This window comes from Miscanthus floridulus, chromosome 6 (assembly GCF_019320115.1).
Source record: "Miscanthus floridulus cultivar M001 chromosome 6, ASM1932011v1, whole genome shotgun sequence".
NCBI classification, from domain to species: domain Eukaryota; kingdom Viridiplantae; phylum Streptophyta; class Magnoliopsida; order Poales; family Poaceae; genus Miscanthus; species Miscanthus floridulus.
In genome coordinates this window covers 142645210-142672929 of record NC_089585.1, presented here as the reverse complement: position 1 = coordinate 142672929, position 27720 = coordinate 142645210, and the positions used below count along the sequence as shown (strand labels likewise).

General features: G+C 48.2%; 4 protein-coding genes across 4 annotated transcripts; 3 read left to right on the top strand and 1 right to left on the bottom strand.

Annotated features, from left to right (window-relative positions):
• Window positions 1–3386: 3386 nt before the first annotated feature.
• Window positions 3387–6806, top strand: LOC136457192 (cellulose synthase-like protein G2). Its single transcript, XM_066457235.1, has 5 exons — window positions 3387–4137; window positions 4659–4766; window positions 4859–4987; window positions 5207–5425; window positions 5550–6806. The coding sequence occupies exons 1-5, from the start codon at window positions 3490–3492 to the stop codon at window positions 6738–6740; spliced, it is 2295 nt and encodes a 764-aa protein (XP_066313332.1). The 5' UTR covers window positions 3387–3489; the 3' UTR covers window positions 6741–6806.
• A 77-nt stretch (window positions 6807–6883) lies between these two features.
• LOC136457193 (eukaryotic translation initiation factor 4E-1-like) lies at window positions 6884–9855 on the bottom strand. Its single transcript, XM_066457236.1, has 5 exons — window positions 9503–9855; window positions 7987–8152; window positions 7752–7877; window positions 7205–7270; window positions 6884–7121 (listed from the first exon to the last, which is right to left on the bottom strand). Exons 1-5 carry the CDS (start codon window positions 9754–9756, stop codon window positions 7071–7073), a joined length of 663 nt encoding a protein of 220 aa, XP_066313333.1. The 5' UTR covers window positions 9757–9855; the 3' UTR covers window positions 6884–7070.
• Window positions 9856–21379: 11524 nt separating this feature from the next.
• LOC136459997 (UDP-D-apiose/UDP-D-xylose synthase) lies at window positions 21380–24906 on the top strand. The gene is made up of 9 exons (XM_066459846.1): window positions 21380–21911; window positions 22107–22199; window positions 22315–22422; window positions 23474–23588; window positions 23674–23807; window positions 23902–24003; window positions 24100–24192; window positions 24279–24414; window positions 24505–24906. Exons 1-9 carry the CDS (start codon window positions 21612–21614, stop codon window positions 24618–24620), a joined length of 1197 nt encoding a protein of 398 aa, XP_066315943.1. The 5' UTR covers window positions 21380–21611; the 3' UTR covers window positions 24621–24906.
• A 694-nt stretch (window positions 24907–25600) lies between these two features.
• Window positions 25601–27390, top strand: LOC136459996 (uncharacterized). Its single transcript, XM_066459845.1, has 2 exons — window positions 25601–25919; window positions 26991–27390. Exons 1-2 carry the CDS (start codon window positions 25695–25697, stop codon window positions 27108–27110), a joined length of 345 nt encoding a protein of 114 aa, XP_066315942.1. The 5' UTR covers window positions 25601–25694; the 3' UTR covers window positions 27111–27390.
• Window positions 27391–27720: the final 330 nt, after the last annotated feature.

The window sequence follows — 27720 nt, the reverse complement described above, 5'->3', positions numbered from 1 at the left end:
ACAAGCATAACAAGTTTATCACCCAAGACCACCGGTGTTCTCATCGAACAAACAGGGAGCACCATCTACAAGCAGAGGCCGAGCCTCGTGGAGGCGAAACGGGGCGTTGGCCCCCTACTCTGCAAAAAAGAAGAGTGGCCGGCTCTGTCTCTGTGAAACTAAAGCCCAAAGCAATTAAACTAGACGAGTCATATAGGAGTAGGCGCATAGTTGTGACTCACTGTGTGCAGGTAAAGAAGGAACAAAAAACAGAGCATGGTAGGAGTAGGCTCATTCATAGCTGCAAGCCTGGGACTGAGTAAAGGTAAACAACAAAAGGCAGCTTGGGTAGCTTACATGCATGCCATATGGAGTGGTGATAGGATCATGGGAATATGTGCTTTCAAAGTTTAGCCTTGTTCGGTTTGCTGGTTCGTGAAGAAGTACTGCTGGCTGGTTTGTGTGAGAGAAAAATATTGTTCCGACTGGAAATTTACGATCGTTTACGACAAGCCACAGCCAAACGAACAGGGATTCGTGCTTGTTTTTGGCTTATACAGGGAAGTTTTGATAGCTACAGCTAGTAGCAGCGTTTAAAATTAGCCCCCCCTCAATTTTCACTCACCCTCTGCCACTGTCTACAATGCCACGTAATTCTAACATGAAGGGTTCGTGCTACACATGTGGTGCATATGAGCACAACTCCAATGGGTGCGCACTGCCTGAATCCTCGCTCGTCCCTCTGCCTTGTCAGTGCCAAGGCGGGCTCGTGTGTCTCATGGCCTGTACTCTACCCGGAGCCGGCGAAATAGCTGCAGTTCCATCGAGTCTGCCAGTGCGCGCGGGCGGGCGGGCGGGCGGACGCATGGCTGCGCCGCTCGATTCGCCGCCGCCGGGCTCTGGATCGCCGGATTCGAGTTCCGACGCGAGGAGGAACAGGAACAAGCCCGTGCTGAGACCTTGGGGCTGCACCGTGGAGGCTAGCAGTGGGGTCGCTACGGTGGCCCTTTGTGCGTGTGGTGGGCGTGGCGAAGCGGGGGTGTTGGTGCGCTCCGGGTGGCACGAGAGGTTGGCGGCGCCTGCGAATCTTGGCGAGGAAGAAGGTGGGCGACTCCATGCGATGGTTGACGACAAGCGCCTCGCGAGCCAGAGCCCGATAGGCGTCGGGAAAAGAAAAGAAAAAAAAAAGGTGTGGCCGGTGGAGACCATTTTTTATTTCCGGTGTTAACATGCCAAAACAGACGGAATTTTAGTGGCCTCACCGGACATGCAAGCAGTACTTTTGAGTCCAACCGGTATACTTTTTCTGGCCTGTATTCTACAGGGGTTTTGGACACAAAACCATCCTTCCAAACAGGCCCTTAGATATTAAAATGATGATCAATACCCGGCCCCCTGGATCACATTTAATGACTGAAACCATGTGTCAAGGATTAGACATATATAGATCAATGGGTTACATTTCTAGGCAACCCCATTGTGCTTGATACTCAAGGAATAGATGTAATTCTTAGTATGGATTGGGTAGCTAAGTATCAGGGCGTCACATGATGTACTTGCTTGGACTCAGCCCCAAGATGTTTCGGAAACTCGGGAGTTTCCTTGGTCTTTTGCTGAATATTATCGTAGTCGGTCCATAGAAAACTTTTTCCCAAATCGCCAAACCAAACCGTGAACTCAACTCCTTAGAAAGGGTGTTGAATTCAAGCGGACAAAAGAATGAATGTGAGTCCAGCTTTGTGGAAGGTAGCAGACTGAGTGTGAGAGGTGGTTACGATACTATCACAAATTAGGGGCGTGGATTCTCTAACGTGAGGAACAAAAGTCACGGGTGACTTTCCCCCCTCCCGACGCCATCCATTGTGACTCTTCAGCTTTCTCCGGCAGCCCAATAAAACCCAGTTCGCAGACAGAGACAATAATAAAGAGAGGTAACAGAGAGACTAAAGTGTACGTACCATTTATTTTAGCGCAGAACTGAACAATAATTTCACGTAAACATTTTTAATAGTTCCATGCTAATAAATAATATCCACCAATCAAATGAAGTGAGACTGTAGACCAATGACGGATTTTTTTCTTCTGATTTTCATATTTTTAAATTCATTTTTTGCAAAAAAAAAATCCATACCAAAATTTTGCGTTTAGGTACAAATACAGTTCACATCATTTTTGTTTGAAGCCATCTCGAGGGACTGCACTGTGAACATCGTCCTACATCGATTGTGGTCCACGACATTGAGCAATGCACTATGTCGACTAGTGCACGTGGAGCCGCCGGTGCCTTGAGCATGGGTATACTTCTAATCTTACTGTCTCTATGTTCAGTAAGGTTTTTGTACTCTTAAACATGATGGATATGTTCATCATACTTGGCACTAGTAGTTCACGCGTGCACATTTGTTGTCATGAATTTACTGCTATTTTTCTAGATTAAATTAAACATAAAAATGCCTAAATTTCTAACAAGAGTAAGTGCTTCTGGTCGGTTCAATCGGCAGCAATATTATAGTTTTGCTTTTTTTTTGTTTGGATTTTTTTTGCAAAAGAAATGAATTTTGTAAGAGAATATAAAAATAGAAAAATCACATTTTCCTCACCTAAACCTGCCGAACTGGGCTATCATTTTATGTCCGTGCTAGGCAGGCATGGCACTGTGAAAGCTGAAAGGTCAACAGAGCCGTTGGATTCTAAATGGACGGCAGCGGGAAGGGGGAAAGTCACCCGTGACTTTTGTTCCTCACGTTAGAGAATCCACGCCGACAAATTAGACCCTCCGCGGGCTTTTATTTATATAATATACAGCACATAGTTACTGTAACTTGACTGGGACTGAGGAGCAGATCTCTGGCAAGCGAGCAGAAACAATCACAAACACAGAGCAGAGTCTTTGAAGATCCCAAATTAAAGGACGGGTTGACGATGGAGAAGCCCCCGTCGAGGAGCAGGTTGTGGCTGCTGATGTAGCGCGCGTCGTCGCTGGCGAGGTAGAGCACGCGGTGGCGGCAATGTCTTGTCCGCCACCCGCAGGCGCACGGCCTTGAGGTTGGCGACGGCCTCCGCGTGCACGTCCCTGATGGCTGATGCCGACCTTGCCCGGCCTGTGCCCTCCAGCCTACGCGTGTACGTAAACATGCACGTTACTACCTACGTTGGTAACAAATTGACCACCCATCATGCCTGCCTTGGATCGGATGATCAAATCAGAATGGCAGGGATTGATAAAACGGGATAGAGATCGTTGCAAGTAACTAAAAGCATTAGAATATAATATCACTTTCGAAAATGGGGCAGCTTGGCATATGTACTAATGGAAAGGTTCCATCTACCGCTTGTAACTTGTTCGATTCGATCCGGTCTAGAGACTGCTGCCGTGATATTATTCATCTCATATGTATAAATATAAATACTGGACATAGACAGGCAGAGGCAGGCAGAGGAAGAGCCAGACACGCACTCTGCTGTAGTGTAGCCTAGCCTAGCATAGCGCTAGCTAGGCCACTAGCAGTCATGGAGGATGGCGAGAAGAAGGCGACGAAGCCGGATTCGCAAGCGCCACCGCCACCGCCACCGCTGAGCGCGGTGCATGTGAACAGGCCCCTGGTGGCCGCCAACCGCGCCATGGCCGCCGTCCACGCCGCGCTCGTCGCCGCGGTCATCGCCCACCGAGCCATGGCGCTGCTCTCAGACTCCGCTGGCAGCGCGTCGTCCTGGTCCCGGCACGTGGTCATGGCGCTGGCCGACCTGACGCTGCTGTTCCTGTGGGCGCTGTCGCAATCGGGGCTGTGGCGTCCCGTCACGCGAGCCGCCTTCCCGGACCGGCTGCTGGCGGCGGTGCCGCGCGTGGACGTGCTGGTGGTGACGGCCGACCCAGACAAGGAGCCGCCGCTCGGGGTGATGAACACGGTGGTGTCGGCCATGGCGCTGGACTACCCCGGCGGCGCGCTCAGCGTGTACCTGTCGGACGACGCCGGGTCGCCGCTCACGCTGCTGGCCGCCAGGAAGGCCTACGCCTTCGCCAGGGCCTGGGTGCCCTTCTGCAGGAGGCACTCCGTGCAGTGCCCCTGGCCCGACAGGTACTTTGCCGGCGACGACGCCCACGACGGCGGCGGAGGCGATCGCCGGGAGGAGATCGCCGAGGAGAGAACAAGAGTCAAGGTACGTCTCTAGTGTTTTGCTTTTCTTTTTCCTTTGGGCACGTATGTAAGAGGATGAGGCACGGCGTTTACCGGAGAGGAGCCGCGCCAAACTCCAAAGTGTGGAAATACGTGTCACATGTTGCAATAAATAATGAGTCTGTAACCACGTGTTTTATACAATTTCAATATATGAATTTTTTTGCACCATAAAATTAAGATCCAACAGCCTTCATCTTTCTTCTACTGCCTTCTTCTACCTTTAGACAATCACAGTATCACAGATCCACAGATCACAAATTACATATCACATAAAATATTTTTTTTTATGAAAAGACAAATTACAGCGATTGATTCCATTGCTGCCCGTTCATCATGGGTCACGTCGTGGAGCCACCTAACACCTGACATATTACAGAGCGGTTCGCGTTCACATCCTCTCTCTCACATGAGCACAAACCATTTTCGTTCTCATGTAATCTTATCTTAAGAAGAAGATCGAAGAAGAATTATTTGTGTGACCTGCTGATGTTTTTTTTGCAGAAATTATACGACAAGTTGAAAGCGGACATAGAGGCGGCCAAGAAGGACGAGAGTATTTCCGGCAGCTGGACAAAAGCAAAACGCCAGGATCACGATGCTTACGTGGAGGTAAACTAGCTATAGATTCAGTGAATTGAGTACTGATGATATATATTTCAGGATGCAAATGCGGAAAATTTAAAGCATCCGATCCATGGCAGATCATCACTGCTAAGGAAGACGCCGACGTCGACGATGAGGAGGAGGAGTTGCCGGCGCTGGTGTACGTAGCCCGCGAGAAGCGGAGGGCGTGGCCTCACCACTTCAAGGCCGGAGCTCTCAACGCCCTGGTGCGTGCGTGCTTGCGTCTATTTCTTCCCTTAATTAGCTTAGCCGCTTGTTGGATTACATTCATCCATGCATGGATATATATAGAGAGAGATATATATATATACACATGTAGCGACGCTAATGATCTGATCGTGCTATATACGTACTTATTATCACTATCGATCTGATCATGCAATAATTCAATCAATTACGATGATGTTGCAATGCAATACATGCAGCTGCGAGTGTCGGGCGTGGTGAGCAACGCGGCCTACGTGCTGGTCCTCGACTGCGACATGGCCTGCAACAGCCGCGCCTCCGCCATGGACGCCATGTGCTTCCTCCTCGACGGCAGCCCGCCGGCGCCGGAGAACCTCGCCTTCGTGCAGTTCCCGCAGATGTTCCACAACCTCAGCCACAACGACATCTACACCAACGAGCTCAGATACATCTTCGGGGTGCGTGGGTATTATTAGCTAGCTAGGATATATCGTAGTAGCAATTTTCATGCACATCATATATACAATACATGATCCATCAATCATTGCTAACCCGCCGGCGATGATCGACGTGCATGATCAGACTCGATGGTTCGGCATGGACGGCGTCCGGGGTCCTTTCCTCTCCGGCACCGGCTTCTACGTCAGGAGAGACGCGCTGTACGGGGCCACGCCGCCGCCCAGGAGCACAGACTTCAGCTCCATGGATGCCGGCGAGCTCAAGACAAGGTTCGGCCACTCCGACCGTCTCGTGGCATCCTTACGCAGCAACAGCGGCGGTGACCAGCGGCATCGTCGTCGTCTCCCCCATGTTCCACCAGAGCCAGAATCCCTGGCGCTGGTGGCCTCCTGCGCGTACGAGGCGGGCACAGCCTGGGGCACCGGCGTCGGCTTCATGTACCAGTCGGTGGTGGAGGACTACTTCACGGGGTATCAGCGCTTCTTCTCGCGGGGCTGGACGTCCACCTACTGCTACCCGGAGCCGCGGCCGGCGTTCCTCGGCAGCGTGCCCACCAACCTCAACGACGTGCTGGTCCAGAACAAGCGCTGGATGTCCGGGATGCTCGTCGTCGGCGTCTCCAGGAGGCACTCCCCGCTCGCCTGCCGCCCGCTCCTCCGCGCCTCCCTGCTCCAGGCCATGGGCTATGCCTACTTCGGCTTCGCCGCGCTCTACGCCGTTCCGATGCTCTGCTACGCCACCCTGCCGCAGCTCTGCCTCCTCCGCGGCGTCCCGCTCTTCCCCTGCCCCGCCGCCGCCGCAGCGGCGTTCGCGTCCTCGCTGCTGCAGCACCTGGCGGAGGTGTGCGTGGCCAGGCGCGGGAGGCTGGACCTGCGCATGTGGTGGAACGAGCAGAGGTTCTGGGTGCTCAACGCCCTCACCGGTCAGCTCTTCGGCTGCGTCAGCGCCGCCCAGGAGCTGCTCGGCGCGCGCGCCATGGACTTCGACCTCACCAGCAAGGCCGCCGACGGGAGGCTATACCAGGACGGCGTCTTCGACTTCACGGGCTGCTCCACCCTGCTGCTCCCGGCCACCACGCTCTCCGTGCTCAACGCCGCGGCCATCATGGCCGGCACCTGGAAGATGACGTCGTGGGGCGGCTTCCAATTCGCCGGCGAGCTGCTCCCGCAGCTGTTCCTCATGTGCTACGGCGCGGCGCTCAGCTACCCGCTGCTAGAGGGGATGTTCCTCCGGTGGGATGCTGCTAGGGTTCCACCACGCATCACCGCACTCTCGGTCGCCTTGGCAGCCGTGCTGCTCGCCGTGTTTGGATGAGTGAGCATGTGTACTTGTAGGGCTTCCGCCATACTCATACGGTATACATATTATTCCCACTGTTCAGTTTTATATAAGCACAGCATGCTGAACTGAACAACGAGAAGCTTAAATCCACAGCAAAATTAAGCAGAGGCGGAGCAGGGAGACGAAACAACACCCGAGTGTTAGATTATGTTTATGGAACAAACATACAGGAATACATTCAACATGTTAGATTATGCTTAAGCAACTACTCAGCAAATAGAGAACCTTCAACACTCTGCAAGATGCTACTGCATGTCTGCATCGGATAGAACCATCCTACATGTGGGGATTCCAGCAACAGGATCAAACCGTGTAACGGTTCCTCGGTCCCTTGTCCGCCTTCTTTGCATCGTCCTGCAGCCAAAGAGGGCCAAGTGAGAATCGGCACACCTTACCCAGGGCATTGACAAGAGAGGGGTAGCTTAAGCACTTCTCACATGAACAATGAATCCAATGGAGTCCTTGTAATCCAGGAATTCCTTCCACTGCTTCCCAATGCTTATCTGAAAGGAAGGGGGAACATGTTCAGCACCTTATGTCAAGCTTGTTAGGAGGATGCTTAACAATGCTTCGGATCCAAATGAAGTTACATAACCAAAAAACAATTTACTGCTAATCATGGTGTCAAAAAACAATTCTCAACAATTTCCTGGGCCTCGTATAGGACCATGGAAATGGCCAACTACCAGTTGAATCCCCAGTCATGACACCCTTCTGTTTTCCTCATTATTCTTTCATATATCAGGGTTACATTAATTAATAACATAACACGCATAACTCAAACTTGGCCTTTTGCATGTATGATAATATTGTAACTATCAGAACAAAAGTATATTATTCGTAAACAAGGAAAATATATAAGTTGTTGTACAAGTATTTATCATGACACCGTAAATTATCATAAAAGTGTGATGATTGGATAGGAGAAAGGAAACAAGCTCTTGTACAGGCATTTAGACAGAGATGTGATTGCAGCACTCGTACCTGAGCAGCTTCATTAGCAGCATTTTTTGTCCAGATAGCTATTCTTTCCTGCTTGCCACGCACGCTGACGACTGCTCCACAAATTTCATCACCATAGTCGAATTGTTCGCCAATCATAGCCAACAGCTACATGAAACAAAATTGAAAGAGTATAAGGATGGACTGTAGGGTGTAATAAGGAGAGATGAGCAGAACAAAATTATCTTTTTTCTGATAATAAAATAGAATTGCTTACGGTGTGCAGCCACAGCGTGTCAGATTTTCCTTTTCCACAGCTGATGGTCCATTTACCGCCATTAGCACAAATAGGGTCTTCCCATTTTGGTTCAATCTTGTTCTTGAAGCAATGGAAGTCAGCTCCCATGGCCAACTTGCTAGGGTGATGAATATTATTGTAAAGGCTGAGAAACCACAGATCCATTAGTTGGAATATATTTATATATGAAAGGTAAAGTTGGATGGGGACACAAGGACCAAAGCAAAGATCAACAGATGTCTGACACGAAATTAGACCAAGAGCACTCATCAGAATTCAGAAGGAAGTGAGGAAGGGTTATTAAATATCAGATCTTCCAACTTGCAATCCCACACAACAGCTATTACGAAATTTGACTGTGAAAAAAAAAGGAAACGACAAGCAAGAGGGCCAATAAACTATGAAGCTCAGTTCAGCGGATTAAATTGAATCTCTGATTCTGAAGACTAAAAAACATATGTTACAGATTTTGCATCATGACAGAGACTGAATTTGCTCATATAAACTAGAGCCATGAGGTGGGTGTCACTTTGACTTAATATCAACCATAGACTTGGGCACTTGGCAAGGCTTGAGTTTGAGTATGAACAACAAACTCGGGTGAGCAAGGACTAGCAGGTAGGACTGGAGAACAGGCTGTTGAGTATGGCAACATACCATGCTTACCCAACAAAGAGTTCATACACATGAATGAAACTGAAAAAAAGTGTAAGATTGATCAACAGCTGCTTCTAATAGGACAAATGAGAAGTCTAATCTGCACGATATAGGGTGTGTGTGTGTGTGTGTGGGTGGGGGGGGGGGGGGGGGGGGGGGGGGGGGGGGGGGGGGCGGCATCAAAACAACAGTTCTGCGTGGTTTTGGGGTAACCTCTAAATGGCTTAATTAAGGCCCTGTTTAGATCCCACCCAAAAACCAAAAATTTTCAAGATTCCCCGTCACATCAAATCTTACGGCACATGCATGGAGCATTAAATGTAGGTAAAAAGAATAACTAATTGCACAGTTTGCCTGTAATTGGCGAGACGAATCTTTTAAGCCTAAATAATCCATAATTGGACAATTTTTGCCAAATACAAACGAAAGTGCTACAGTAGCCAAAAGCCAAAAAAAAAATTTCGGAACTAAACGCGCCCTTAGTGGAGCACAAAACTTGAGACAGACACTAGTTCAGCACAAAACTTGTGCAAATCAATATCTGCTTCAGAGAGGCAGGCGTCTTGCAAGTCATGGAAGGCTACGAAGTTGAGACAGCAACTATGTCGTCAATATTGATCTTCCCCGTTCTAGAGACTAGCGTTGAATAATAATACTATGGATTAAGCAGAGTCAGAAACTAATGCGTTAACTAATCTAGAGATCCGTGAACCATGGCAGATTTGGCTCGTATATTGTGAATCTAGAGACATGTACCAGACTACCAGTAGTTGTACAGGTAACGAGGGTTTGGGATGAGATGAGGGGCAGGATGAGGGAGGGAGAGAATCGGACGCACCCCCAGAAGTCCTCGACGGTGGAGAAAGTGTGGATGGGTCGGATGGAGCTCCCCCAGGCGCCCCCCTTGTTCTTGCCCTGCGGGTTGTCGAACCAGAAGGTCCACGAGTGCTCGAGCGGGTGCGTGGCGGGGAGGGCGGGCGCGGGGGCGTCGTCGGCGATCTCGCCCTCCTCCCTGTCGTCGTCCTCCGTAGCGTGCGCGGGGCGGCCCCGGGAGCCCGCGGAGGCCGGCCTCGTGTCGATCTCGTCGGCCATGGCGACGGCGGCGGCGGATGGGATGGTTGCGGGCTTGCGGCGAGTCGAGTCCAAGGACAAGGAGGTTTAGGTTGGGGCTGGCTGTCTGTTTTTTCTTTCTTTTTTTTTTAAGGGCGGCTGGCTGTCTGTGTCTGCTAGGTCCGCGGTCTGGGCCTGGGCCTGGGCCTGAGTAGCAGGAGGAAGGAAGGGAACGGGTGAGTTGTGCTGGTCTTGTCTGGGCCTGGTCAGGTGAGTTTGTTCTGCTCTGGTTGGGCTGGAGAGTATGATCTGGGCCAGCCCCTCGTAGTCAGCTCCTGGGCCCAGCGGTTCTTCTTCTTCATCGTCGTCATCTCATCAGAGCCATCCTTACCAAGTTTCTCTCAAACAAAAAAAATCCTTATCAAGTTGATATGAATGGACTTATATTATTAATTTAAGATAAAGAAACGATTTCCCGATGCATCGCCTCGTTGAACTTCACCGGATGTATTCTAGGTGGGGTGTCAGCATTCCACGTGAATCGTATGTTTGTGCCAATGTCATGTCTTTTGTCTTTTGTACAGCAGCTGCTGACAAATGACAATGTTTTCTAACTTAAGTAAGGTAATTTCTTTCTTTATTTAGGATACCTAGAGGGTTCTAAAAATGATAGAGTATGTCAAATCAAGATTTCTTCTGGCTGAACAAGCCCCTCTGGTTAGGCTTCATTAGAACTGAAAGGTTTGAGTGTGCAAGTTTGCTATGATAAGTGTGAGTTGATCCCTCTATTTTGAGGATAAATTTAAATATTTTTATTGTTTAAAAAAGTTGTAGAAAATCATATTGAATTGGAGCATGTAAGTAGGTCATCATCGCGCGAGCAAAGCATGTTGCTAGTATATTATCATGAAATGTACTAATAAAATCATCATGAAATAAATGCACTAAAATTAAATGTAACAGTGTATCTATCTGATGTCACGGGCGTTTGTACTTTTTAATGTACTAATAAGGCTTGGAAAATTTTATTTAGGATAATTTTGAAAAAGGGTAGGTGTATAATAATATATAACATTGTTGTGAGTTGTGACGGCAGCCGATATCAGCTGATAAACTCAGTTGTAAATAGTATTTGAAACACCGGATATAATAGAATAGTAGTACTACCAGTAGTTAGGACGATAGGACTGTAGGAGCATTCAAGCAAGAAAGGAATCGGCTGTACGAATAAAGAAGGCCTCCAGATATCTCGGTTGATACGGTCTTTGCCATTTCTCTTATAATATATTTTTTTTAGCTTGTTTTTTTTAGCCGGAACAGTATTTTTCTCTCACAATGGCCCCGTTCGCTTGTCTTAAAGTTTGGCTTATTCGGCTTGTTTTTTCAGCCGGAACAGTGTTTTTCTCTCACAACAATTCAGCCGGAACAGTGTTTTTCAGTCAGTTTCAGCCAAAGTTCAGACCAGCGAACGGGGCCATAATCAGTCGAAACAGTGTTTCAGCTTTTTTTTTTCAACGAAGCGAACGGGGCCTTTAGCTGTAATAATCTATGTTGTATTTCTATTGTGCTAATCTAAGTTTATCTCTTTTTTAATTTAATTGGCGACTCTCCTATCCAATCAAGTTTAAAAAAGATTAGCATTGGTATATGTGTAAACAAAGTATGCCATGTGGTGCACGTGAATGAGACTGAGAGAGACCTTTGTGCTTTGCCCCTTCCCCTATCGAGAAATGCAGTGAAAGCCAGATCCGACCAAAGGACCCGTCTCCTCTGGGATTGGGCTGCTGCTGGGTGCTGGTATCGCTTGGTCGGCCCGGTCACATGTGATGTGACTACAGCCTGACTTCATAAACTGCTCTCTCTTACCACAAGTAACCCTTTTACACTTCCACAAAAAAAAAAGTAAGAACCTTTTACAGGGACAAACCCTATCAACCCAAGTACCAAAAAAGGTTCGGCACTTAAACCACTAAGGAACTGGAGAAAAAAAATGATTTCTACCGCTTTTTTTTCTTAAAAATATACTATCTAAAATCATTTTGCCAAATGTTTTTTTTGAAAGCGCTATAAGTCTATAACTTTAGTGGAGAAGCTGCTCCACTGAAGGAGCTAGAGCTGGAGTCTTACCAAACAAATTCTTAAATGGTCTTTAAAACATTCGTCTACCCTGAACGAACGGTCGGACCATAATCTCTTTAGCGTATGGTATTTCAAATCTAAGTGACATCAAGAAAAAAACATGTTGTGTTTCTCTTTTCTACGGAGCATAGTACATATGCATGTACCCTTATCTTTATAAAAACACAGTCATATACTCTCTTATTTGCGATTACACAGTACAGCTTAGACACTCACAAAGTACGCACATTCACCCCCATGAACGCACGCACGTAAACTCTACCCCTATGAGCACTGTAGAAACATGAGAGAGATCGACAAGAATTAGTTCCGACGAAGAATTAGTTCAATTTCATAACATATAGTTTAGTTGTCTTCTAAACCATATGTGACTGCGATGCCATGGGACAGTTGTTTCCATAACCTAGATAATGCTCTTCAGGTGTGTAGACGTTGCACAAGCTTAAGCACTTGTCGAAGGAGCTCGACTATCAAGTCAATGGTGCTGAGGCCCGATCTTAATCGGAGCTGCGCTTTGTCATGGAGGAAGTGAAGCACTTATAGTTTGATCTGCGCTTTGTCATGGAGGAAGTGAAGCACTTATAGTTTGATCTCTTTGTAAACCGCATGTTTTTAAGCAGGTACTCCATCCTTCCTAAATTCTAAGACGTTTTGTTTTTTCTAAATACATTGTTCTTCTATGTATGTAGATATAATGTACATCTAAATGCTTAGCAAAACATATGTATAAAAAACAAAATATTTTTAAATTTAGAATAAAAGGGTAATTGGTATCTCATGAATGAGTTAGCAAGAATAAACCATTTTTTATTAGGCCAAACAACTATCCCTCTGTTTGACGTTTTGGTTTTTCTACATACATTTTTTTTACTATGTGTCTAGACATAGTATATATCTAAGTGCATAGCATAAAATAATATATTTAGAAAAAGCTAAAACGTCTTGTAATTTAGAAGGGATGGAATATGTGTGTCTTGGTCTTTGGTCTCGTCAACCTAAAGTTCTATCTTTATCCCCCCCCCCCACCCCCACACACACACCACCACATCCTCCAAAAAAAGTTATATCTTTATCTTTACTACAAAAAATACCCGTGCGTTGCAACGGGACTTGTCGGTACAGAAAGTGGCCAACTAGTAAATATTTATAGTTTTGCTGTACGTTGTGATCGGAGGTGGCCTATCACTCAATGACACAGGTTTATACTGGTTCAGGCAACGTGCCCTACGTCTAGTTTGAGTCGGTCGGTGATTTTATTCCTGAGCCTAGGTGCTCGAAGTTTGCAGCGGGGTTACAAACGAGAAGGAGAAAGAAGGGGTGTACAAGAGGCCCGGTCGGCTCTGGTCGGAAGGGCCGAGAGCGACAGGAACTCCGCTATGAGCTCGGTGTTCAAGCGTGCGCTTGAGGTCCGAACCTGGCGGTTCTGTGGTTGTGAGTTATCGATCTCAAGAACTCTAATCAACTGGAATCGGTCTTTTTTGTTGGAGGAAGCGCATCCCCTTTTATAGATGAAGGGGACAGTTTTACGAGTGAGAGAGAAAGGGTGCGTATGTTACTGAGCCCATGCCGACGGGTATAAGAAAATGGTAGGCGCCCACAACACTGTTGACATCACTGTAGTATGTCAGATGCACGTGGGAGGTTGCGTTGCTTTCTTCAGGAGTGGATGTCGGTAACTGCAAATAATGTTTGATGCCTAGGGGCATGTGAGGAGTCTCACCACGTTCACCCGGTATGGTGAATCCCGATGCCCACAACACTATCGATGCCCAGAGGCACGTGGGGGCCTTACCGTATGGGTTTTGTAGGCGCCTACAATACTGTAGGGGGAAATGTCGGCGCCTACAATACTGTTTAGGATGGTTGCAGAGTACTGTTCCTGCAGGCGTACAGGGTATAGTCGTGGTTTGACTTGTGCGCCCTGGCTTGCATTCTCCGTTTGTCTCCTGGTCCTTTTCGAGCCGGCATCCCAGTCGGAAAGCTCCAGTCGGCTCTGGTCGCGCCAGTCAGAGAAGAGCGGTGTGTAGGGTCCCTACGAGCCCCGATCGGAGGGACGCGGGGTCGGAGTCGGAAGTAGCGCTTTGGTCCAGGCCTTCTGATCGGAGAGGGCGTCCGGAGGTGGCTGGAGCCTAAAGCGAGTGCTCCGATCGGAGAGGTGGGCCAAAGTGGTTGATGAGCGAGTGCCGCTCCTTTTGGCCCAGACCTTCTGGTCGGCAACTAGGTTGTCCTTCTGGCCTGTTATATTTAGACTATTGGGCCGAGCCTTGGCGCGGAAGCCGGTCCCCGAGGGACCCCAGGTTTATGAACCCGACAGGAGCCCCCGAGCCCCCAGGCGATTCGGGTAGAATCGTCCGAGGGATTTTTGTCTTGCCGACGGGTGCGCGCGAGTGCACCCGCGGGTGTAGCCCCCGGGCGGTTTGAGCAGAACCGTCTGGGGGGTGTTTGTTTTAGCGGGCGTGTGTGCGTGTTTTTAGTCTGAGACGGAATTTTGTCAACCAAGGCATCGTTGTACAGCCGAGGCGTTTTTAGGCGCGAAGATTGGATTGAGACAGAACTTACTGATCCCGGTGTCGATGCGCGTCGTGGATCAAGCGAGGAGGTTAGTTCGGGCGTGAGAGAGCTCACTGATTCTGGCGTCGATGCGCACCATGGGATCGGGTGAGGGAGTTAGTTCAGGCGTGAGAGAGGTCACTGATCCTGGCGTCGATGCGCGCCGTGGGATCAGGTGAGGGAGTTAGTTCGGGCATGAGAGAGCTCACTGATCCTAGCGTCGATGCGCGCTGTGGAATTGGGTGAGGGAGTTAGTTCGGGCGTGAGAGAGCTCACTGATCCTAGCGTCGATGCGCGCCGTGGGATCGGGTGAGGGAGTTAGTTTGGACAAACCCTGGCGTCGGTACGTGCCATGGTTTCGAAATCGTTAGTTTAGGGATCGGACGAGACCGAGACCATGGGTCCTGGCGTCGGTGCACGCCGCGGGACCAGGCGGGTCAGAGTCGTGGATCCTGGCCTCAACGTAGCCCGGGTGGCCGAGGTAGTTAGTTTTTAGTTAGTTTTTGGGATCAGACGAGGTGACTAGGCGGTGCTCGTGGATCCTGATGACGCGAGTTCGGGGTCACGGTCCCTGGATTTTTGGAGCGCAGTCGGAAGTGTAGCCGGATGACACAAGTTCAGAGTCGTGGTCCCTGGATTTTTGGAGCGTAGTCGGAAGTGTAGCCGGATGATGCGAGTTCGGAGTCGCGGTCCCTGGATTTTTGGAGCGCAGTCGGAAGCGTGGTTAGTTGGTTAGTTTATAGATCGGACAAGGCGGGGCTCACGGATCCTGGCATTGGTGCGCGCTGTGGGACCGGGTGAGTCGGAGTCGTAGATCCTAGCGAGTTCGGGGTCACTGACCTAGGCGTTTGTCTTGAGCCCTCAAGCCCTGTTGGGCCTTCGTAGGGGTTGATGTGTGTTGTGTGTGTTACCCCATCCTCGGTTCCTCACAACCAGAGGGGCTGAGTCTTGTCGCCTGTCCTGATCGCTCGGGCTCAAACTACGTCCCTCGGTGAGTTCGCTAACGGGTATGATCGAGTGGAATTCGGGTCCGTCGTTCGTGACGGGGTCGGCATAGCCCTCTTGTGACATTCCACTACTCCTTTACCTGCAACCCAACAGATGCCTAGGTCATTCTGGATACCGACCCAGGTGGCCTAACGGCCTCCCCTCGATGGAGATTCTGTGGGCTTGGCGAGGTTCAGAATCAAATGAGAAGGTTGAGATGACCTGGTCTGCTAGATCGGGTGAGGGCCGCATGGGGCTCATCTATGGTTTTCTCCCCTGGCTCTGTTGGTTGCTCACGTCGAATAAGGCAACCGTCGCTTCGTGACGCAACACGGAGCGTTGTGATGCATTTTGCTGCACGTGCGATGCTTAGTTCCTGAGCCCCTAGGCGGTTCAGGGCCCGAATCGTCCAGGAGGCATGGGCGTATGGAATGAGATGCGCGTATGGATGTATGAAATGATTTATAAGGAAATAGAGTGGGTTGGTAGTGTTCACCTTGATAACTTGAGTGACGGGGCTCGGAGAGCTTCAGTCGGAAACGTCCGACCGGGACCCATGCTCATCATTCGTGATGGAGTCGGCATGGCCTACATGGGGCATCCCTTTGCTTCCTACCTGTGTCTCAGGTTGGCCAGTTCATAAGGTTTGATGATATTTCTTTCAGCCATGGTGGCCATACCTTGGTAGCTGCGCCCGTACCCAGGAGCTACCTCGACTGCATGAGAAGGTCAGGAGCTCCATGTTCTTCTGCTGAGCATCTATGGGTGCGACGCCCTTGAGGTACCCGTTGCGCTTGCCGAAGCCAAGGAAGCGGAACCGAGCGGATCCCTGGCAGTTGCAGTAGTTTTTGCAGTAGTAGAAAATGTAAAAGTGAAGTTTGTGGGTGAGTCCCCGTGTGAATAGTTTTTTGTATCAATGAATACATCAGTACTGCCCTTGTGACAGAACCACGATATCCGTTCTCTGTTTATATCCTAGCATAATCTTCGTTTTTATCCTTTCTCTCTCGTACCCGCCCGTTTGTCCCGTAGGGTGCGACCTTGGGAGTTCGGGGCGTGGCCCGCAGGGCTTGGCTGCTCGTATCCGTAGGGAAAGGCGGGGTGCGTTCGGTTGGGAGTAAGAACAGAGTTACGTAGGGTAATCAAAGACATGGAATGTGTTTCCATTTGGGGAAAAGTTGTTTATCATGTGATAGAGTCACTCCATTTGGGAGAAGCTTGTTCCCTTTCGTTCCTTAGCTTTTCCTTAGCATAACTTTGTTTTTTATTTCTTTCTTTCTTGTACCTACCTGTTTGTCCTATAGGCTGCAACCTTGGGAGCCCGGGGCATGGCCCGCGAGGCTCAGCTGCTCGTAACCATAGGAAAAGGCAGGGTGCGATCGGTCGGAATGTTTAAAGCAAAGTTACGTAAGGTAAATTAAAGGAACGAACCACCCCTTCGTTTGGGTGGGAAGGAATTTTCCTCATACGAAAGTAAACAAAACAGAGAGGCAGTAGTGCCTCCTAGTGGAGCCCCCGAGCGCCCCGAGCCAAAAAGTGTTCAGGTCGGGGTGCTCTTATAGGAGCGTACGCTAAGTAAATAATGGTAAGTCTGAAACTTAGGGGAAGAAAAAATGACATAGTTGTTCCTGGCGCTCGGAGAGAATGTTGTCGTTGTTGTTTTCAGTCGGTAGGCATTCGGTCGGATCACTTCAACCTTCAGTCGTCTGGATCCTCGCCCGCTACGCCCCCTTCTTCGGTCGCTGTTTCCTCGCCTTTTTCTTCCTTTGGCCTGCCAGCCTGCCTCAGCAGGCGCTTGAGGAGCTGGCAGTCCTTGTAGAGGTGTTTGACAGGGTAGTCGTAGTTGGTGCACGAGCTCTCCATGAGATCGTGGAAGTGGCCTAGAGGGTCTTGCTGCCGTGGCCTCCGTTGAAGCGTGGTGGGAACGACGCTTGCTAGAGGTGTTGGACAAAGGTCCGTGGTCCCAGGCTGTCAGGGCTGGGACTCCGATCGACGCTACGCGTGTCTCGGTTTGGCCCGAGCCACGCGTAGACAGGCGGTCGGCATGGAGCGGTCATCAAGTCGAGGTGAGGTGCCATTGCGGCTTCCTGTGGCGCACTCGGTGGTTGTGGCGGTAATCGGGTGGAGCGACCCATCTGTTGCGTCCCTCCTCCCCTGGTGGGGAGCGAGGACGTGAGCTGGCATCGTGATGTGGAGCACTCTGCTTGTTGAACGGCGGCGGTCTCCACTAGTGCCCGGAGGCTCCGGTGGATCGCCTGTTCACGAGGGTCGTTCGGTTCGGACTTCGGACAGGCCACGCAAGAGCATTGCCGCGGCGGCGATGTTAAGACCGGCCCGAGCGAACTACGGGGGATTGGTCCCCCTGTCTGTGGCGTTGCGCTGGACCTGATGGGAGCGACCCTGGGCACCGCTCTTCGGTCTTCGCGCACGGGGCGTAGTGTGGTGCGTAGAGCGCGCTGGTGCAGTTGGTGGCTGATGTGGCCACTGTCGTCGTAGTCCTTCCCTGTGCTCAAGTGTGAGCTCGGGGGTCCCCGCATGAGGGCCCGAAGGGCGTGGGTCCGCGAGGACTTCATTACCCCTGGCGACTGTTTCAGAGCATCCGCCATAGCGTACTCCCAGGACGGACGGTGGCTAGGCGCCACATCACCGATGCTGGAGCCGTCACTCCCGACGTGTTTATCCTTGATGTTGAGGAAACAGGTGGGAGCATAGCTCGCCATCCCCATGAACTCAGACGTGAGAGGGTGCGGCGCCGGCATCTTTTGGAGTCCCCGAGCGTATGCGTCCGCGGGAGACACGAGGCCATAGGGGAACCGGCCGTACGGTGGTCGCGACGGGGACAACAACAGCCCTCCAGGTATTTGGCAGAAGATAGAATGTAGTAAGTAAATAACGGCATGTACATTACTCACAGCGGGGTTTGAGCAGAGAGTTTGCTTGGAATGAAGCGCAGATGCCGCGTCGTCGAAGTCGCGCATCCCGGAGTCGATGGAGGACGGCTTTACAAGTGAGAGGGAAAAGGGTGCGTATGTTACTAAGCCCATGCCGACGGGTACAAGATAATGGTAGGCGCCCACAATACTGTTGACATCACTGTAGTATGTCAGATGCACGTGGGAGGTTGCGTTGCTTTCTTCAGGAGTGGTTGATGTCGGTACCTATAAATACTATTTGATGACTAGGGGCATGTGAGGAGTCTCACCACGTTCACCCCGTACGGTAAATCCCGGCGCCCACAACACTATCGATGTCCAGAGGCACGTGGGGGCCTTACCGTATGGGTTTTGTAGGCGCCTACAATACTGTAGGGAAAAATGTCGGCGCCTACAATACTGTTCAGGACGGTTGCAGAGTACTGTTCCTACAGGCGTACAGGGTATGGTCATGGTTTGACTTGTGCGCCCTGGCTTGCGTTCTCCATTCGTCTCCTGGTCCTTTCCGAGCCGATGTCCCGGTCGGAAAGCTCCAGTCGGCTCTGGTCGCGCCAGTCGGAGAAGAGCGGTGTGCAGGGTCCCTACGAGCCCCGGTCGGAGGGACACGAGGTCGGAGTCGGAAGTAGCGCTTTGGGCCAGGCCTTCCGATCGGAGAGGGCGTCCGGAGGCGGCTGGAGACCGAAGCGAGCGCTCCGATCGGAGAGGTGGGCCGAAGTGGTTGATGAGCGGGTGCCGCTCCTTTTGGCCCAGACCTTCTGGTCGGCGACTGGGCCGTCCTTCCGGCCTGTTGTATTTAGACTCTTGGGCCGAGCCTTGGCGCGGAAGCCGGTCCCCGAGGGATCCCGGATTTATGAACCCGACAAGACTATAATTTACTATCCTGTCATCGATGAGAGTGTGACATAGCTCATGTGGCATCATCGATGAGAGTGTGACATAGCTCATGTGGCATAGTGGCCACCACAAGGCGGCTTAAACCGAGGGCACGGTGACCACGACAGCACCCGCATGCGGTTTCACAAGCCATGGCCAGGCAACCTGTGTTGGTGGCGCAACGGCCACCATGCAAAAACTGTGTAGGCACTACACAGCGACAAGGTCGGCAGCAGAGAGCCCATGTGGACACGGCTGCTACGATGGCACAGGCATGGCCCGATGCTCGCAGCAACCTTGACGGTGCTCTTAGCGATCGAGAATAGTGGTGTGCATGGAGAAGACATGATTGTGCTATTGATGTTAGCGACGACGGCAGTGGTTGGTAGAGATCATCGGACAAAAAGTAACTAGATCTCGTAAAGGTTTGTTGATTTCTCTAGTATCGGTCTACCTAACACCATGTGCAAATTCTCATACTTGTTACTTTTTATTTTCTTGTTAGTTTTGATATTTGCGGGAAATAAACACATAAAAAACAAAAAGGAAAAAACAACGGTGCGAACGGATGGAGCAAAAAGGGAACGAAAAAGACAAAGAAAACGAACCTCTGTAGAAACATGTACGACGAAAAAAGTTAAAAAAAACCTTGCATATGGACAGAGAAAAATAAATAGAATAAAAAGAACAAAAAAGGAAAAAAGAAAAGAAAAACGAACACGGTCATCCGTGGAGACGAGGACGACGAGAAAAAAACAAAAACGAACAAACGTATGAAGCCTAGGGAGGACGGAAAAAACCTAAACGAACCTATATTAGGATGAGATGAATCCTAGGCCGTTTGTACGGAACTCGTAATTTTTGAATCGGACTCCATATCGATCTAGACATGAGTTATTCTAATTCGTATAAGTATGGATTATATATATATATATATATATATATATATATATATATATATATATATATATACACGGAAGAAACTTTTCATTGTGCGGTAGGTAAAGAGAGATTGACATGGTTGAAAATTTGCCTCTTTATTATTAGGTATAGATTAGCAAACGTGCTCATGCGTTGCAACGAGATCCAATATGTATTGAAATAAGATATCATAGTTGGACGAGAGTGAGTTGTAGCACAGGTCATGACTTCGAGTCAAAAATTAAATTAACTTAGTGGTAAAAATCTTTGTTTCTTAAGAGTCAAAGATTAAAATAGTTGTGGTCTCTTATTTATTTTTTTATTCGACCTCTTATTATATTTATTATAACATGAAAAACCAGGTGGAGAAAACCATGGAAAACAATATTAGAAAAGTCGAGCTAGCGTCAAAAACAAACCCGAGAAAAAAAATCTAAGCTACTTGAAGCCAAGCATAAAACAGTCATGACTAAAATTGAAATGTATTCTCGAAAATAGCCACGGAAAGAAATCAGAACACGTTCGGAGCCAAGTGAAAAACGTCCAAGTCAGAACATAAAACAACACGTACTCGGATTAAGTAAAAAACGTACAAACTAGAAAAAAGGTAAAAAAAAACAGAAAAGAAGCGAAACAAAGAAATTCTATCCTTCTTTCCTCTTTATTAGATTTCTATTTTTACATTTTTGTATTTGGATTAAGATTTCTATTCCGCTTGCTCGGATTTGGAGAGATCTAATTGAATTAAGATTCCTAGCTATCCATATTATTATATTTTTCCTATTTAGATTAAGATTCCTATTCACCTGAAATTAGAGAGATCTAATTGTATTAGGATTCCTAGTTATATAAAGAGAAGGGCTATAGACGGTTTTCGATATTCACAAAGTTAGTTATGGGATAGCCGGACAAAACATAGGTGGAGAGAAATTTTACCTTTTTAATATAATATATAAAGAGAATGGCTATAAGCGGTTTTCTATATTCACAAAGTTAGTTATGTGATGGCCGAATAAAAAGAATAGGTGGAGAAAAATTTTATCTCTTTAAATATTAGGTATAGATATATATTAAAAAAACTTAAAACCTGGTAAAATGATAGAGTAATAACGAAACAGTAAAAAAATAGAAAGAAAAATGGATCTGAGCGATGGGCCCAGCGTCAGGGTGAGAAGGAGGCGACGCCCCTCGATTGATTGGAGATGCCTGTAAGGTAGAGCTAGCTACAATAGTCATCCTCCTATTCCTCTCTCGTTTCCATCTCCGGGCCCACCCCCACTGCTCCGGCTCCTCTCCATAAATAGACGAAGAGGAGAGAGAGGAGAGAGAAGGCCACCGCCACCGTCACCGCCACCGACATCGCCTCGTAACCCGGCCCGACCCGACGAGCCCCCATTCCCCGAACCCCGCGCCGGGGAGCCAGACGCGCGCATTCCCCGATCCCCACCACCGCCACCCCGCCCCGCCGCGCCACCGGACCAGGGGAAGGAGGATATGTCGTCGTCGTCGTCTCCCTCTCCGGCGGCGGCCACCGCGCGACTGGATCTGGACGGCAACCCCATAGCGCCTCTCACCATCTGCATGATTGGCGCCGGCGGCTTCATCGGCTCCCACCTCTGCGAGAAGCTCATGGCCGAGACGCGCCACGTCGTCCTCGCCGTCGACGTCTACTGCGACAAGATCCGCCACCTCGTCGACCCCGCCCCGCCGCACCTCGCCGGCCGCATATCCTTCCACCGCCTCAACATCAAGAACGACTCCAGGCTCGAGGGCCTCATCAAGATGGCCGATCTGGTGAGCCTGCGCCCGCCCGCCTGCTGCCGCCAGATTTCAGGACCCTCCCCTGATTTCATCTCATCTCTACCCCTCTCATCTCATCAGTTACACTAGTATAATATATGCATTTCTTACACACAAAATTCTGCTCCCACCCACGAATTCCTTTCCTTCTCATCTCTTCCTCCTGCTGCTGCTTGGGTGGATCTGAAGACCATCAACCTGGCGGCCATCTGCACGCCGGCGGACTACAACACGCGCCCTCTCGACACCATCTACAGCAACTTCATCGACGCACTCCCAGTGGTCGGCCCTTGATCTTCTTTTCTTTTTTTTTCTTCGCATTTCCTACTACCACTGAAAGAAACAAGGGTGTGTCTCAGTGACATTCCTGATGACCGATATCTTCCTTTCTTTGCAGGTCAAGTACTGCTCCGAGAACAGCAAGCGTCTCATCCACTTCTCCACGTGCGAGGTCTACGGCAAGACCATCGGCAGCTTCCTCCCCAAAGACCACCCGCTGCGCAAGGTGACGTGAATATTTCTCCACCCCTTCCTAAGTCTCGTTCTGCCCACGCTTGTCAGACGGTTCGACTCTTCAAGTTATGTATTCCTTTGTTTTTAATTTTGACTTTCATCAGTCATTCAATAAACAAAAAGGATTGCAGATATGGTGCAGGTTGCTAAATTGTGCTGTTTAACTATAATAACTGTTCCTGTCCTTGTAGTACGGTCCTTGTCTCAAGATTGGGATAGATTTGGTGTTAGTTGGGGAGGGATTTTCTAGTTGAGCCTCCTTTGGTTGTTGGCATGCTCTTGTCATGCTCAACTCTTGTCATGATTAATTGATTATTGTAGGGTGTGGTTGACTCTTTGACGAACACTGTGGTTTGATTGCATATTCTAGTTCAGGTCTTCCTTGTGTTGCTCTTCCCTCCATTTCTGTAGATCGTCCAGTACTATTTATTTTCCTTTCCGCGCCTTTCAGATATCTGTATTGTTCAAAACTTCTAGCTGCCATGCTTACGCCTGTTGGTATGTTACTGCATGTTCCCTTGTAAGTAATAGTAGGAAAAAAAACATACCATCTTCTCCAATAGCATTTTTCTAAACAATAAGCTACTTCTTTAGTTCTGTTGATGCTGCATCATTTATAGGTTGTCAACTATTGGCGCCCCTCAAGGGTCAGGGTTTGTTTAGCTTGCAGCTTCATTTTGATTCCGATTATTTTCCCAGTAAAGGGTCCACTCTCTTCATTTGTACTGCACTCATGCTTAGTTCTATGGGAATGATTTAGCTGGGACTCTATGGTGTTCATCTGCTTTTTCAAAAAACAATTGTATTCATCTGTTCGCCATGTGATTATTACTGGAACTGTAATACATTGACAATGTTGGATAAAGGGATGAATTCTGAATCTTTCCACAGCTTCATGCGGTATGCTCTAGAAGAAACTTATGTTGTAACTCATTTGCGGTGCTTTAAAGCAGGATAAGATACTGACATTTGTAGTCATGCATAATTCTATGGTGACACTTATCCATTGCTGACGTTTGTGTCTCCTCTTATCTTTCAAACAGGAACCTGAATTTTATGTTCTGAAAGAAGATGAGTCACCCTGTATTTTTGGTCCAATCGTGAAACAACGATGGTCCTATGCATGCGCAAAGCAACTTATTGAGAGGCTTATATTTGGTCAGTAAAGTAAATTGTCTTATACAGCTGATGGTCTTCTTCTCGTTCTAACACTTACTGTCATTTTGATTTGGGTATCTGCCAGCTGAAGGAGCAGAAAATGGCCTTGAATTCACAATCGTGAGACCTTTTAATTGGATTGGGCCAAGGATGGACTTCATTCCTGGTGTCGATGGTCCTAGTGAGGGTGTACCCCGGGTTTTGGCTTGCTTCAGTAACGTATGTGCACTTGTTTCTTTCTAAGGATGGCTGCCTTAATTTTGCATCATATTCAGTCTTCTCAGAAGATGCATGGTATACAATGGTTTTGCAGAATTTGCTCCGCCGAGAGCCCTTGAAGCTTGTTGATGGGGGCCAGTCTCAGAGAACCTTTGTTTACATTAAGGATGCCATCGAAGCTGTTGTGCTGATGATTGTATGTTACTGCCTTTATTATCTCTGGCTCCTTGTTCTTATATTCCCTAATTCACTGAGACTGAACTCTTGTTTTTCTGCTGCCAACTATGAAAAGGAAAATCCTGCTCGAGCCAATGGTCACATCTTCAATGTCGGGAATCCTGACAATGAGGTTACCGTTAGGGAGTTGGCCCAAATGATGACAGAGGTATGCCATTAAATTTATGATGCCGGCAAGTAATAGTTGGTGCTACTCATTTCTGTTTGAAGCCATCTGTTGTCTTGTGCGTGTAGGTCTATGCAAACGTCTCAGGAGAGGCACCACTGGATGAGCCCATGATTGATGTGAGTTCGAGCCAGTTCTATGGTGAAGGATATGATGACAGTGATAAGAGAATTCCCGACATGACTATAATCAACAAGCAGCTAGGTATTGCTGGTGTCAATTTGATGCGGTGGTCTCTGGGTATGCTTGTTTTCCATTACTTGTTGCTAATGGTCAAATGTCGACTAACTGTAGGTTGGAACCCAAAGACGCCTCTCAAGGATCTGCTGGAGACAACATTGACATATCAGCACAAGACATACAAAGAAGCTGTGAAGAGGCAAATGTCGCAGGCTTCAGCAACGAGTTAGATGACATGCCCCCGGGCCTCAAGGTGGTGGTGGCTGGGACGGCTCTCGTTAGAGCCCTAGTCTCAGCTGTTATTATGTTTCGGAAGTCAGAATACATATACGCTAGTAATCGTTTTGAGGCCCTAGATGTCCATGTTAGATTTCATCATGCTGCTATCAAGGGATGCTATGCTATCCGTATGTGATATGTGTGGGTTGGGCCATCCGTTGTACTTGTGTTGGTTGCTCCCCCTGCTGTGTGAAGTCATTCTTTGGAATCATTTCATTGGCGAGAGCTGTTATTGTCCGTTGAGTATACTACTACTAGATGATTGCTCAGTTTTGTTGGTTCATATTCTGCCATTCACGACGTGTCATTGATGCTGCCAATGCCTTATGTCTGTCAGTTATACATGTAGACTGAAGAATGATGTTCACCTTACTTTGGGCCTGTTTGCCGGAGCTCTTGAACAACTTTTGGGCTGAATCCACAATCCAAGAGTAGTTTTGCTAAACTGTTTTTCTTAAAGAAAAAAAAAGTCCTTTTTGACATCCTCAACTTTTGTGGTCATCCAATTTCCCCTCATTTATAAAATTGTTTTTTTACCCCTTTAACTTTTATACCATTTGTCATTTGTTTTTGTATTCTGGGTTGTTTTTTAATGACAGCTTTTGCTGACATAGTGCCACATCAACCGTCGTCTTACATGATGCCACATGAGCTAAGAGGGGTATATTTGACGATAATTCATAGGATATATCGGATTATAAAAGTGTTCCAAATATTTTTTTTAAAGAATGAATAAAACAATTTTTGTGAAAAAGAATGATAAGTACTGTAGTAACAAAGGAAAAAAGAAAAGAAAAGAGAAAAAGACGCTGCCTTGCTTTGCTGGCAATCTTGAGGGTCGAATGCGGAATTTTTTTTCTATTTCTATATTTTTTCTGTAAAATTGAACGATTCATGTGAAATTCCTATGTGAAATTCCTCGGGCCCTGAACCGGGACAAGACTCGAGAGTGTTGGGGCCGCCGCTCTTGAGAGTTGAGAGATAGAATACAACAAACGGGGGATTGCGAGGAGGCGGCGGACGCCATGGGCAACGCCGGGAGTGCGCCGGACCAGGCCAAGAACTCGGTGGATGGGGCCGGCGCTGCCGACGCGGAGGCCCGCCGCGGGCCGCCGTCGACTGTGCGTTTCTTTCCCGATGCGGAGAGCCACAAGGCACGGCAGCCGCCATCGATAAAGCTCGAGGAGGAGGAGGGCGTCCCGCCGCCGCCCGCCACCGAGGAGGAGATGGCCCCGCGCAACCTCTGGCAGGTACGCCGCCATTCCAAGTTGCCCCGTCGACTAGATTAGGTTAAACCACCGCAAAACCCCTTTGTTCCGAATTTGCGATAGCGATAGCGATGCGATGGCCCGATTTCCTAGTTTCTCAGGATGTCATCTGAGTAGTCATTTTCCTGCTAGTCGCAGCACATATTGCTTGATGATACAATTGGAGATTTCCCACTCGAAACATTCGCCCCATGATTATGATTGCCACTGAGTGAATCACTGTTTGTAGATGTTACTATTGCAGTGGCATTCTTCTTGTTCCAGCCACGCTGCAACCAGTCTGAGATGAAATTGGGCGCAGTACCCCTGTCCACAATATGGCCATATTTGCTCGCGATTGTAGTTACAATTTGTTGTATTATCTGTTGTTGTACTCGTGGATTAGCCTTCTCCTCATTCCTCAGCACATAAATTAGTTTGTTTCAGAATCATATTTCCCAGAAAGCATGTTAGTATGCAATAGACTGTCCGGATGAATTTGCTGACTGATTGAGCTGCAAGTTAACACCTACACAATATGCTGCCGTGTAGGTCTTTCAACTCGGATAAAACTGTGCATCGGGATTATAACTGACACTCGACTGTTGTGAGTTGTGTTTGCAGTGTATATTACTCTGAAAACATTATATAGTTGCCCACTGTCAAATTAGAAATGTGCATCATCTAGACTCAGAACTACTTGTAGCGCGCTTCCATTGTTACTTTTGGCAGGGTCTGTAACAAGTAACCACTTGGAGGCCATGGGGTCGGTTACATATCTTCAAGGTCCTCTCATTTGCTATGTTCTACAAATGCTATCACACTATGACAAGATCTAAACTTTTTAGATGCTGGTCATATCATATTGTTGTTATCAGCCTATTGTTATTCTGCACCTGATACAGATGATTGAGATATAGTATGCTGCCCCTTAAGAGAAAGTTTACTCTTGTTTCCTGCGGTTGTTTCATGCCAAATAGTTGCTTGTATTTTGTTTTATTTCCAACTGTTCTTGTACTATATGATATAATGTGGGCTTGTGGAAATATGACACTTCCTACTATATTGCTATAGGTGTATGCACTTGGGGCGTTCATTGTGTTGAGATGGGCCTGGGCTAAGTGGAAGGAGAACCAGGACAGAGAGGACTCACCAGATGGTCGCGATGGGGATGCACCGGACAGATCGACTTAATCTCCGGTTGGTTGCTGCTGCGTGGACTAGGCTCTGTTCCGGTCTAAAACTACCAGGGAAGATGAATGCCGTTTCGTGATGAGCCAATGATGATGGATCACTCTATCCATCATATAGTGGTCATCAATGTTGCTGTGGGGTACCGTTTTATGTATTTTGCTGACAATTTGCAAGTGACATTCTCCCCCTTTTCACTCTAGTAGGATCCTTTTTGTCTGAGGTGTGGTGCTACAATCTATGATATAATAGACTGCCAGCTTGACTTGTTTTGAACCTGCAATCTTGTGCTGCCTGTTCACTGTACTGATAAACGATGTCAATGAACGTACGTGGAAGTGATAGCCATCAGGTACCTATTTAGCAGGCGTGGGCATCCGGTTAATTTCACCGGTGAAATCAGAAAACCAGTTTGGTTAAATTGGTTATAAATAATTTTGATTTTGGCAAAATATTGATCGAAATTGCTGCTAAAAAACTCGAAGCTGACTAAAATCGGTCGGTTGTAACACATTTTTCTAGGAGAAAATGTAACAACTCATTTGCATAGGAAACCACTCGATCAAAAATGCAACAAGCAATAAACGAAAAGGAAAAGTAACAAAGAATGCTT